The sequence below is a fragment of the Anser anser genome, assembly GCF_964211835.1.
Source record: "Anser anser genome assembly, chromosome: 4".
NCBI classification, from domain to species: domain Eukaryota; kingdom Metazoa; phylum Chordata; class Aves; order Anseriformes; family Anatidae; genus Anser; species Anser anser.
Genome location: NC_139724.1, coordinates 23,962,936 through 23,976,038, shown reverse-complemented (window position 1 = coordinate 23,976,038; position 13,103 = coordinate 23,962,936). Strand labels below are relative to the sequence as shown.

General features: G+C 35.3%; 1 protein-coding gene across 2 annotated transcripts in view; it reads left to right on the top strand.

The window, feature by feature from the left end:
- NEIL3 (nei like DNA glycosylase 3) overlaps positions 1-2,834 on the top strand; it is a 52,216-nt gene extending 49,382 nt beyond the window's left edge. For both annotated transcript variants that reach the window (XM_083835342.1, XM_083835341.1), the window contains exons 9-10: positions 643-817; positions 2,194-2,834. In XM_083835342.1, the coding sequence (XP_083691468.1) occupies positions 643-817; positions 2,194-2,370 (352 nt within the window). In that variant the 3' untranslated portion in view covers positions 2,371-2,834. The remainder of the gene's footprint in view (positions 1-642; positions 818-2,193) is intronic.
- Positions 2,835-13,103: the final 10,269 nt, after the last annotated feature.

Here is a 13,103-nt window from a genome sequence, read left to right as displayed (position 1 = left end):
TCTGTTCTGAAATACAGAAGTTATTTCTTGCACTGTTGAGGCACCAGTTTTGAAACAGGATCTCGCTAGCTAGCAAAGTTAGGGTGTATAAATATATGTGCTCCTTGCTGCCTCAGTAGAGGACTAGAAAGGATGTAGGTAGGATAAATGAGAATAAGAGGGAGTGCAAAGAAGAAATTAGACATCATCAATCACAATAACAGGTGATAACTAGTTACTACCAGTCACCAACTTAAACATTAAAAAAAAAATTATAATGGAAAATGTTTTTTTAAGGGGTGGGGATCCATGTTTTAATGAGGTATTAGACAAAAACTTTGATGTTCACAGGACTATAGTCTTCCAGACATAGCGAACATACAATTTCTAAGTTGAAGCTTAGACAAAGACACATTTATGGAGTATAATCTTCTTTTTCATGTTACCATTTTTAAATAAAGCCTTGTATATTGCATTCAGATAATCTCTATCTCAATCGTGATGAAGGAAGAAACTTGATCCCATTCAGAGAACAGTATTCCACCCCCTCAGCTGGATTACTTCCTGTCAGAATATGATTTGGAGCACTGAAGTAACTTTTTAGTAAAGAGGGTAGGAAAATTCTGCGTAATTCAAAAGTTATATTGTAATCTGTCATTACAGCAAACCTCAAGTTAATACAACAGATGATAATCGTATGATAAGGATGGGCCATCCTCATTGCAGTAAACACAACCGCCTCTGCAGCCTCAGAGTTGTGAGAAAGGATGGAGAAAACAAAGGCAGGCAGTTTTACACCTGTCCTCTACCCATGGAAACTCGGTGCGACTATTTTCAAGTAAGTATGAGACTTCAGGATCTGTATTCTATTAAGTAAGCTTGCTCACTGTTTTTTGCTTAATTCAAACACTTGTTTCATGCAGCCACCTCAACCTAATAATTTGTACTTGTGAATATATATGATCCATTGAAAGCTTGAGGTCATAAATAGTTCTGCACACTGAATTGAAACTAAGAGCATAATCATAGCTTTATTTCAATTACTCCTCTTACAGCTGAGGAGGTACCTGTTTGTGCAAATATTCTTAATCTGCTTCAATGTGATGTGAGACAGATTCATAGTAGAAATGGTGGTACCTGTAAAACTCATTTAGTTCAGTATCTTGCTTGAAGTAAGACTGATGCAAACTCTAGATCTGGACATCAGCCATGTCTCTGTCTAGCCAAAATATTGAAAGCCTCCATAGATACACATGCTATATTCTGTCTGGACAACTGTTTCCACCATTGCACAGTCATAGCTTCAAGTAGCCACAGCTCCTTGCTGTGGATGTGTGTAACTGGATGGTAGAATCATAGAATGGTTTGGGTTGGAAGGGACCTTAAAGATCATCCAGTTCTGACCCCCCTGCCATGGGCAGGGATGCCTCCCATTAGAGCAGGTTGCTCAAAGCCCCATCCAGCCTGGCCTTGAACACTTCCAGGGATGGGGTATCCACAGCTTCTCTGGGCAACTTTTTCCAGTGCCTCACTACCCTCAAAGTAAAGAATGTTCTCCTTATATCTAAATTAAAACTACCCTCTTTTGGTTTAAAGCCATTGCCCCTTGTCCTGTCACTACACTCCCTGACAAGGAGTCCCTTCCCCAGCTTTTCTGTAGGCCCCCTTTAGGTACTGGAAGGATGCTATAAAGTCTCCTCCGAGCCTTCTCTTCTCCAGGCTAAAAAACACCAACTCCCTCAGTCTGTCTTCATAGGAGGGGTGCTCCAGCCCCTTGATCATCCTTGTGGTCCTCCTCTGGACTTGTTCTAATACTTCCATGTCCTTGTGCTGGGGGCCCCAGAGCTGAATGCAGTACTCCACATGGGGTCTCACAAGAGACCTGCCAACAGGTAGATAACAGATGAATTCAAGGCAGTAATGACTATCATGCCTTAATTTGAAGAAAACTCTGCATTAACATCAAGTAAACTTAGAAAGCTTGTTACAATATTTAACAGCAGTTAAAATGCATGCAGTTATACTTAATGTTGAAAAAAAAAAAAACACAAAAACTAAAATCACTGATCACAGAAGAGATCAAACTATATTAAGTACTGGGAGTTTCTGCTAAGGTCTCCGCTGTAGATCTATCTCCATTGCTAATTTTAAAATACAAAACTCACAGCCATTCCGTACACTATAACTGTGTCTAAAAACTGTTTCTTTTTGCAGTGGGCAGACTTGCATTTTCCCCTTTGTAACCATGGCAAGCGCTGTGTTATCAAGGCAGTGCTGAAGATTGGTCCCAATAATGGAAAGAACTTTTTTGTTTGCCCTTTTGGGAAGGAAAAACAGTGCAGCTTTTTCCAGTGGGCAAAAAATGAGTCAGCTATGCAGGTTATCCCTTGATGCTGATGTTTTAGTTACCAGTTCCTCAGGATGTTTTAAGTGTGTACAGCTTTCCTAACCACTTCTGTTTTGTTGTTAGTTTTGTTTGTTTTTCCCTGTTCATGGGTTAATTACTAAAAACAGCTCCCATAACAGCATGTAACAGTAAAAAAAAAAAAAAAAAGATTGGGAAAGAGCAATTGTAAACAGTTAATTTTAAAGTTTAAATAAAATTAAACACTGCTTGTATGCTACCTACTATTTTGGAATAAATATCTTGCAATATATTGTGACATACTGTGTTATATTTCCAGTCAAATAATTGAACTGTTCTCTTCTTTCAAATAAATGTCACTGCATTGTCAGCACTGCAAACTTCCAAGTGTATGGAATGGGTAACTTAAAACAAATTCATATTTTAAATTGGTAACTTTTTAATAAATGTAAACATGTATTTAATAAGTCAATAAAATTTACTACTTTAATACAGTTTCATGCTTTACTTCCTCAGAGCTCAAAATGAAACAGCAACTGACTGTACACTTTAAATTTTACCATAGTTGAATTTGACATTGCTGGATGTGGAAAACAGACAAAAACTGCCTCACAATTAGTAATATGACTCCACAGATTTTTTACTTACACATTTTGCCATAACATTTGATTCTGGCTGCTACTATTTTTTTTTTTGTTCCCTAGTCCATATGAAATGTGTAATAAAGCCATATCCCTTAGGTGGTTAAAACTCATTTTACAGTTGCTTATCTTACCCCTCCTTGATGAAGTAAGGGGAACAGTAAACAATATACTAAATTGTGAAATAAAGTGGAAACAATTCTTCAGTTCTTTGGAGCGTGGCTGTAGATAGCAAGGAAAATAAAACTATGATGAAGATATAGCCATAGCCTCATCCATTATTGTTTCCTTTGAAAAATGTTGTCATTTTCTGGAAAGTAGTCTGAGATGGAACAAATCTAAAAATTTCTTGTAAATGGTCCACCAGTCCATGTAAATACTTCAGAATTCATTGCATAATTTGACAACTGATTGCTTTTTTTCCTTTTTTTTTTTGGGAGGGGGAAGGAGAGCATAAGGGAAGAAGGTACTGACTTAGAAGCACCTTAAAGAGTATTCAGTTTTCTTAAAAAAGTTGTGGAACTTCAATCCAATTTAAATCTTCAGTGCCATGCTGCAAGTGAAACCAGTTAATTTGTGTCTTAGCCAACAAATTCAGAGGCAGCTTTCTTCTTCCCCCCTTCAGTAGCCTGTTACACATTTCAAGTATTAAATCTTATGTGAAGGTAATCTTTCTAATCAGACAGTAGAAAGTATAATCCTTATGTTGTTTGATGCATTATTTGCATGTCTTTCATGAAGCCTGTTATTTAAAGTGGGGTACAGAACTCCACCTGAGAACAAAACAAGCTACTTCACATGGTGAAGACTGACTTATTGCTGTCTTTTTATATGATACTTGTTTTTACAATGGTATGTCACCATCAGCTTAGCTTGTACATCTAAATCTTTAAAATTATCTAACCAGTTGCTCATTTGTACAAATCATTACTATGATAGTCTGATAATTTTTACATGCATTTGGATGTCTTTAGTTGTTCAGCTAAACATGAAAAATCAAAACGAAATACAACCCTTTTTGATCAGTTGCCTTTAACAAATGTTAAGATCTCACTGAAACAGAGACTTGAAATGACTTTTTCTGACTTTGACACTTCAAAGATTAAAAACAAAAACAAACAAAAACCCTTAAAGCCCGACTGTTATCTTACCAGCCAGACAAGAAGTGAATGAGTAACTGTTTACATATAGCACATACAAGCTTTAAAGGATTAACTACTTTTATTAGCTACTGCAGTTACTTTTCTTTCCATGTTGTTATATTTCTACAATATATGTGAAAATAAATGAACGCATAAGCAATATGAAAATTTAACTTGGACAATGGAGCAGTGATATATAAATTGGATTTACCCTTTAAAGATGTAAAATCTGAATCCTTTAATGAAATGGTTTGTCCTGATTAAACTAAGGACTAAACTAAGGAAAAGTGTTTAAAACAAAATATTTTGTCCTGATCATTGGCTCATCTATTTAACAAGTCATTTCTCCTGACGTTTGAATAATTTAAATGTATGAGAAATAATCTACGTTATTAAAACAGTAAAAATTTCAACTTGAATTTTATTTTAAATAACTAACTTTCTGCATTGTCTCCGATTGATGATACAACTTCTGGCCAAAGAGTAGTCTCAGAAATTGGATATTTAGCTCAGAAAAAGACCTTGAGACATAAGCTAGCAGATAAAGTGCAAAACATTTGAGAAGAATTCTGAAACTTAAAAAAATAAACTTAAGAAGTTTAAACAGGAAATAAGGCAGGAGCCATACAGAAAGACAGGGCTATTAAGTGCATAATGAAAGTTTTGTTTACGGAGTAAATAGAAGAGTGAAAGATCCAGACCTGTGTAAGGTTGTCAATATTTGGCTTGCACTGAGTATCTTTACCTTTATGTTTATTATATAAACAAAATTTAAAATTTAGAAATTAATATACAAACAATTTTTGGACTGCTATGTCTTCCCTAAACCTCAAGAAGGTAGGGTATACTAGTGTCAATGGGAGCTTAACTGTTCTTTTACATAGGTAATGCTAACATGCTTTTCATTAAACAACATGAAGACTACAAATTATTTAATTATAATCTCATATCTCTCCTACAAATAAGAAAACTTATATCAGAATAGACACCCCCTCAACCTCCTATAAAGGATCTGCAATCAAGGGGTCAAACCAGTAAGCAGGTCTTGAAAGGATCTTTTTGTGTTTGCTCAAGATAGAAGTCTTGATTTTGCTGTTTGTCCTAGTAGTTTACAAATGTGTGGGGTGTCCCCCCCCACCTCCGATTTATCTATTACAGTGCAAATGATGGAACACAGTTATTTCAGATTCTTATATTGCTTACCCATTTTAATGGCTTGTGTTGCATACAAGCAGCTGTGGAGGGAAAAAAAATAACAAAGCCCTAGCTAGAAGAAGGAACTGTCTATCCTAAACGTTTTTTATCATTTCTTTCCTCATGAAATCCACTATGAATGATTTTAAAATGTCATTCTTAGATCCCTTGGGGTTCTGAGAGTGTTGTTACTTTAACCTCCTGTATCTGTACACAGCCGGGAAATGGGCTCTGTTACAAGTGGTCCATCAGGACCGACTGGCTCACATAAGATTCTTTGGCTTGATGCATTCTGAAAAAGAAGGGTTTAGTGAAAAGACCTCTATAGTGAAACACTCTACAGTGAAAAGTCTTCTAGTAAAGCTAGCTTCTAAATACTCTTACAGTTTTTAGAGAGCTTTCTTAGACATTAGCATTACAAAGTGTGACAGCATGACTTGTAACAGAAACCAGTGTTTAACCCTGTGCAGAAAACACTTTCTGGTTTTGTATACAACAATGCCATCCTCATAAAGCTTTTTGAACACAGCCAAGACGCTATGTAAAACAGTTTTTAAAGGATCACATCAAGGTCACGCAAGATGTGAAGTAAAAATTGTAAACCTAGAAAGCGCTAATGTCATACCCAGTTTCTGCTTTATGGTAGCACTTTAGTTACTATTACTATTTAAATTTAGGAAGAGTAACTCTTTCACTTTCAAAGTAATATTTATTTTCCAATTGTGACATTCTGGTTAGAATCAAGAGATATTATGCCCATTTTCAGTCCTTTATATCCTTATTTAAACTACTTTTATTACCAGCTATTTGTTAAAGGCATGCATTTTTCTTAATCTGTTCATGCACAACTACCATTTGATGGTAATATGAGTTCAGCAAATAGACTGAAGGCTGGACCAAAGGCCTTATGTTACTAATTCACTAAGAAAAAAGTTTACACCCAAAACATGCACTCAAATTTTGAGACATGACTACGTCACAGTTGTAACTACAGAGCGTTACTATTATTCATGTACAGATTTATTTCTGCATCCACCTTACTCTGGCAAATGCAGTGCTGGTTCTCACTTATTTTTCTGGAATGGAAAACAAATAAGTGGTTTAGCTTGGTGGGGGAAGAGGACATTCAAAGAAGTGGAAGATGCCATCCTTTTATCTGCTGAATACGAGTATGAATGTTCATCATTAGTGGCTAAGTATCTTTCACATGGAATCAAAAGGTTTCACAGTCTTTCAGGGACTTCACAGCAACTGCAGGCCCTCTTTCTCTCTAAACAAAATCCCATTGCTAGATTTAAAACTATTAAACTCTTTCCTATATCTGCACTATGCGATTTTATTTGCTGTCAGCTACATTTGTATTGATGTTTGCTGATGACAGCCTAAATTCAGCATCTACTACGTTAATATCCTGCATGTATTTCTTTTTACTCCTTTAATGTTTGAACGGTTGTTTATGTCCAATTTTCACTTAAATATTCAAAACATACATACAAAATCCATTTAGAAAAGGCTGGAAATATGCCATACTTTATATTGAGCTCGGATTAAACTGGGTTTAACCTCAGTTTATGAGGTAAATCCAACTCCACACTTCACTGGATTAAAAATTGGCCTTTGCATAAATTTTGCTGACAGATCTATGCTCCTGTCTGACTCTAGCCACCTCCAAAAATACTCAAAGTGGACCTTACCATAGCAGCTTGAGTCTCATCTTCAGATAAGATCTCATTTGTATTCCATCAGTTTGTATTTTATGCAGAGCAAATGCAGATTTTGAAGAAAACTACATATACATCCTGCACTAGGCCGCAACTTGGGTAGAAGCCACGCCCATATTGCAACCACAGGATCCAGGAACACAGTCAGTTTGGAGGAATAGTAATTTTTCCCTGCAAACAACAACAACATCCATTTCTATATATTGCATTTTTAACAAAATCCAATTCCCCTTAAAGGAATATATTCACAGGTCTTTAGACCTAGAAGGAATTACAGTGACCATCCAGCCTACCCTTCTGCAGAAACCAGGTAGATCTATTATGCTCTTTTAAACAGCTTAAGCAGTTTTATGTCTACTAATTTTCCTCCACATGCACTGAACCTAGAAATTCTTTGTGGCTGTTTCCTTCAAATATAACCTCTCTCTCTGGTTCAGGAAATACTTGATCATAATGATAGTGACAGCAATAATTTGACATGAAAAAAAAAAAAAAGAAAAAATCAGTTTGTTAGAGGCCACAAGACTGTAGTGTGGAAAAGGAGAAAGAACACTTGAAACAGGGAAAACTTAGAATGTGCTCTGAGCTTTATCCAGAAAACAAAATACAGCACCACAGAGGATAAACTGCTTTAGTACTCCTAACCTAACTAGGTAGCATTTGTAAGGTGCTTCAGCTAAGTGGCTAGAAGCTAAGTTGTAGAAGGGAATATTGGTCTCAAATAATATTATTTTAAACCTAATGCAATGTTAATCAAGAACCAGAGAAAAAACAATGTATAAACTCTGATGAAATCATTTAGACTATATTTCTCAGGGTACAAATACTTCTATATCAGCAAAAAAAACTAATGTTTCAATCAAAAAGAAAAAAATGGGATTAAAATTTAAGCACAATCTAATAATGTTCTAGAACTTCAAGATAATATACAAACGAAAGTTTTGAAGTGTCTTTAGAAAAACACTCAAAAAACACTCAAGTTACAAAGTATAAATGAAATGTTAAATTTAAATTTCAAATTTAAATCTGAATCACATCTTAAGAGCCAGTTTAAAATATAAAATGCAGGCTCAGCATTGCAGAGTCTGTGGAAGTAAAAAAAACACAAACAATTTAGCAGAAGTTCCACTCTGAAGGCAAAGATTGCATGTTGTACTTCTTAAGGATAGTACTTCTACATGAAGTGGTCTTGATGGTAGCAGTGTAATTTGTTTTGACTGTAACTGAGAAATGGCGTTTAAGCAAATACTGGGCTTAGTAGATGAACAGCATAAAAGTAAAAAAGGCCTTCAATAATGAAAAATACAAATATGATTAAAATCCATTTGTGCAAAGAAAAATTAGAAAAAAATGCACTTTATCATTTTTCTTTACATTATCATATAGACAGAATATGTAGATTACCCTTTGCTTTCTCTGGTAGCTCATGTTATTTGTACTGTATTTGCCACTTCTCAGCTCCTTTCCAAACCTCACTCACTAGTTAGTACTGCAATACTTCTCATCTTCCCCTAGAAAGATGTCTGATGTCTCACGTTACACTTCATCTCATCTTCACTAGAAAAATAGGATGTGCTTATTTTTATTCAGTCTAAAACAGTACAATAAGACAAGGTTTTACAAATACAAAATAACCTTCATATAAAAGCAGATTTTCAGCAAATGCTCTTCTTAAAAAAATAACTGAATCTAAGTAGACCAGAATAGAAATATTTATAGTTACAGCCACTTGAAAGTTGTGTTTTAACAAAAAATGATTTATTTATTTAATTTTTAATTAAAAAAGTGAAGAATTTTCATAAATTCCTCAGGAAAACTTTAAGTGGGTTAATCCAGTGTCAGATACTAAGGGTAGCAGCAACAAAAAAAATACAAGCAATTCACAGTAATAAGAGGTTTCAGAAAATTACTTTAGAAACTTACAAAACAAAACTTTTGTATCTTTGTCAAAGATATGATACTACTGACAAGGAATTAGAAGTCAAAAGAAGTACATAATAACACCAAAAAGGTTTTCCTCTTAAAAAAATAACAACGATAATAATGGAATGTATTAGAACAGAACTATGTATTATGTATGAATGTATCAAGCATGTAACCCTGATGTTGGCTACTAAAGGAGCTTGGATTCCCACAGGGACCAATACTGACAAAGTAACGACTCCCACTGCAGAGTTGGGCTGTAAAGCTTTACTTCAAGCCTTACTTGTTCCTACACAGCAAAGCAGAAAGAACTATAAGCATAAAAAAACCATATACTCTTGCCACAAAACCGTTCAGGTATACAAATACTACAGCTATTTATATTTTGTTAATTATTACTTGTTTTAATAAACTAGGACAGTAATTATAATGACACAAACACAGCATTGGGATAGTATATTAGCATTTACACAATCTAAGTAATTATGAGATGAAACAGAAGGTGGAATTCAGGCAGGGGAAAAAATAAAACAAAAATCCCTGAAACTATAGTGCAAACACAAAAGGAGACATTGAAAAGGAGCAGTTAGATTACTAACTGTAAACTCAAAACTTTATTTAGCAAATCCCAGCTCTATGTGATGCTAGTTCAAATGTAACATATTAGGTACCACTGCAACTCAAAATGAACAACTGTTTTTTTTCTTCATTGTTCTACACAATGTAGTTTGGGGTTTTACCTAACGTACATTTATTTCAAATTCAGTTTAAAGCCTCTGATTGCACGAGGGGGATTAACTTTATTTTTGATTTATTATTATAATCAATATATGAAGCACATGAAGAAATTCAAACACTTGAATTGTTACTTAAATCTCCAGAGGCCAGCTAAAGCCCGTCTTATATATTTCTTTTCACCTGTATCTATTGTAAAGTCTCTTCAAAATAATGCAGTATGCAGGACTGACAGCTCTGATGGTAATAAATACTGGAAAAGGCAATTCCTGAGATAGCACCATTAATCAAGCCACACTCAGCCATTCTGTCAAAAATACTAGTCATGTTAATTGCAAGGCTTCAGGTGACAATCAGCTAGCAGTCTCTGCTGATTGAGATGAATCTTTTAATGATAGCTTAGGTGATTATCTTCAATCTATATTTACAGATTGCTTAGGCTGCTTGATTGAAGAAATTACTGATGAAAAATTCACTGAGGTTGGCATTGTTTCCTAGGAACAAGAATGATACTGGGCAGCAAACAAAACACACACCCCAGTCTCTCAGCTTCCGCTCCTATGGCAGTACTGCAGGCTCAGCTACCAACCTGCAGCAGACCACACACCTGCTCATGACTGATGATTGATGCACAGCCCATTCATGCTAGCTTTTAAGTGTCAAAAGAGCATGCCTACATCAACTTTGAAAGTGAAAGTTACATCCAACTTACTCCTGAAGTATTTAAAATCAACTGTACTTAGAATTTCTTGGAAACTCTCTCTGGGATTCCCATTCGCTCTCCATCCCTTTCCTTTTCAGAAAAATACATTGAGGATTGAGGAATCTACGTTCTTTCTGCCTCATTCTACATTTACAGTCCAAATAAATAGACTACTATTATGGTCTATTTGATGTTCAATGTGCAGAAAATTCAGCATTAAATATCAGATTTGTTCTCACTCTTCTACTCAAAACCCATGAGACCCGCAGATTTTTTTTTTTTATTTTTATTTTTTAAAAGCAGCTGTTCTTAACAGGAAATTTTATCTTGCTTTATTACTTTAGCTTTCTTTATTGAGAGTGCCTAAGTTAGAGAATACTGTCTGAAAATACTGTTTCCTAGCTGTTGCAAATAGTAAAAACCTTGTGCACTGGAAGTAGACTGTGAGATAAATGGGAATGACCTGCAAATGTCCTTTATGCCCATTCACAACCATTTTTTGCCATAACTGTTTTATGATAATTTCTTTATGGGCCTGCCAACTGCCCATAATTATCTTCCCTGGCTCAGGAACAATTCAATATATATATATATATTGAATATATATATATATATAGTATAACAGTTTCTTTTTGAACTGATAAGAGGCAAAAAATACACTTTTTCCAGAATTTTTGAAGGCTCCTAAAATAATGCCTAAGACTATCAACATTAAAGATATATATTTTTCTTTTGCAGTCTGAATAAAACAGCTCCCACTTATCCCCTGTAGTAAGAATTAATGAATCCAGCTCTTCTTACAGTTACAAAGAAACTATCAAGAAACACTTCTCATGTGCTATGCCATACGATTAGCATACACAGCAATTACAGACTGCCACCTTAAAAATCACACTGTACTTTTCTCTTCAGGCTCTGACACTGATGTTACAGGTAGCTTACACTGAAGCTTACCTGAGAAAGTTATAAGCTACCTGGTAGCTCTGAATCTGTTACTGTCCCAGTAACCCTTTGAGGTACCCTAAACATTCTTGGATCTAAGAAAGATTAACTATTCAGATTACAATGAGGTTAAATTGTTCTCCCATGAATAGGCTGCTAGCATAAGCAGAACTTCATTAAAAGCATTCACATTTGTCAACAGTGTAAAAGGATGAGATTTGTGGTGTTCTCCACACAACAGGTGATAGCAGACCTAAAACTGCATGACTGCATAGAGGTAACGGTTCTGCCTAGTGTGGCAGTCAGTCTCATATATGCTTTGAGAGTAGTATCTACTCAATTGCATTTCATAGTTATGAGCAAGGAACACCTACCTGATCATTCAGTGGTGCTTCACAAGTCTTTATAACATCCTTGGAAACAGACACTTGGAAATTTAATAGATGGGAACTTAAGGAATCCCAGTGATAAAAGATTCTTGATGTTAGAAATCTATGTTCTTTACTCACCAAAAAGTTGCCTTTAATATCCTGGTATTGGTGAACTGCTCAGGAACCGAGCCTATTTTCTGAGCTCACCTGATATTCAAAGAAAGCTTGCCAAAAGCTTGGTACCATGTACTGCCTATTACTGGCATAGGAATGGACATATATCCCAAGATGTATATCTTCATGAAATCTTACTTCTGCCTTTCCAAAGAAGCAGATCTTCATCTGAGATCTTCCTCAGCACTTCAGGTTTCTTGCTGAAACTGTTCCACCTTGTATAAATGAATTGCTGCTTTTTATACAAGAATAAAGAGTGAAATGTTATTGTAGAGCACTGAGGCCAAAGAATCAGGCAAGTTACTACTTGAAGATAGATTTTCATGTTTCACATACAATGGCATAATGATTAGAACAAGCAAGTGCAACAAACTCACTCTAGCCATATGCTGAGCAGCATTTATTATGTTTGAATGCTCTTAGAACAACAGTTGGATCCGGCCTTCAGGTCAAAAGGGTAAGAGAATGAACAGAGCTTGAGGGCCTAATGAATTCCTAGGACTAGGAGTTACTTGGTTTATGTACTCTAGCAAGAGAAACACATACAGATGTCAGAGGTCTACAAAGTTAGAAAGCAGCACCTGAGATGAAGTACTGATATCCTCATAGAGCTTGAAGTGTTGCACTCAGGTGCTTAAATCCCTTTTGAACCTACCAAAGGATGGACAACTTTTCTTTTTCAAAGGATGGAGCATTCAAATCTTTGCATACTGAGACTAAAGGCTTTTGTGGTTTTGTATTGTTCAGTGATTTTTTACTCACTGCCACTTATGTGAGATTGTCTAATATTTGACCAGATTGCCTCAACTTCTAGTGTGCATTTGAAGTTCTTGCACATGTTAAGTCTGGAAAAATCATAGCTACAACGTAGAGCATAATGCTAAAATAGGACATTGCCATTGATGTACCTTTGATCAATCCTAAATATTTATAGTATGTCAATCAATTAGAAACTACAGTTGGAATATTTATCTGACATTCGTACTTACAGTGACACATTACATTGTTGTTGTACGACTTTATGCAAGATAAAATTTCTTAACTCTGAGAAACTTGATTTTTCAAATTAAGTTAGAGTTGTAAATCTATTGCTGAATGCAATTGGAGATAGTATCTTATCTCAGCTAAGCACATTGGCACTTGTCTCCTGCCTAAACTTCTTTGTGATTCACTAACCAGACATCCCTGTGACAGAGAACCCCGAGAGACCAAT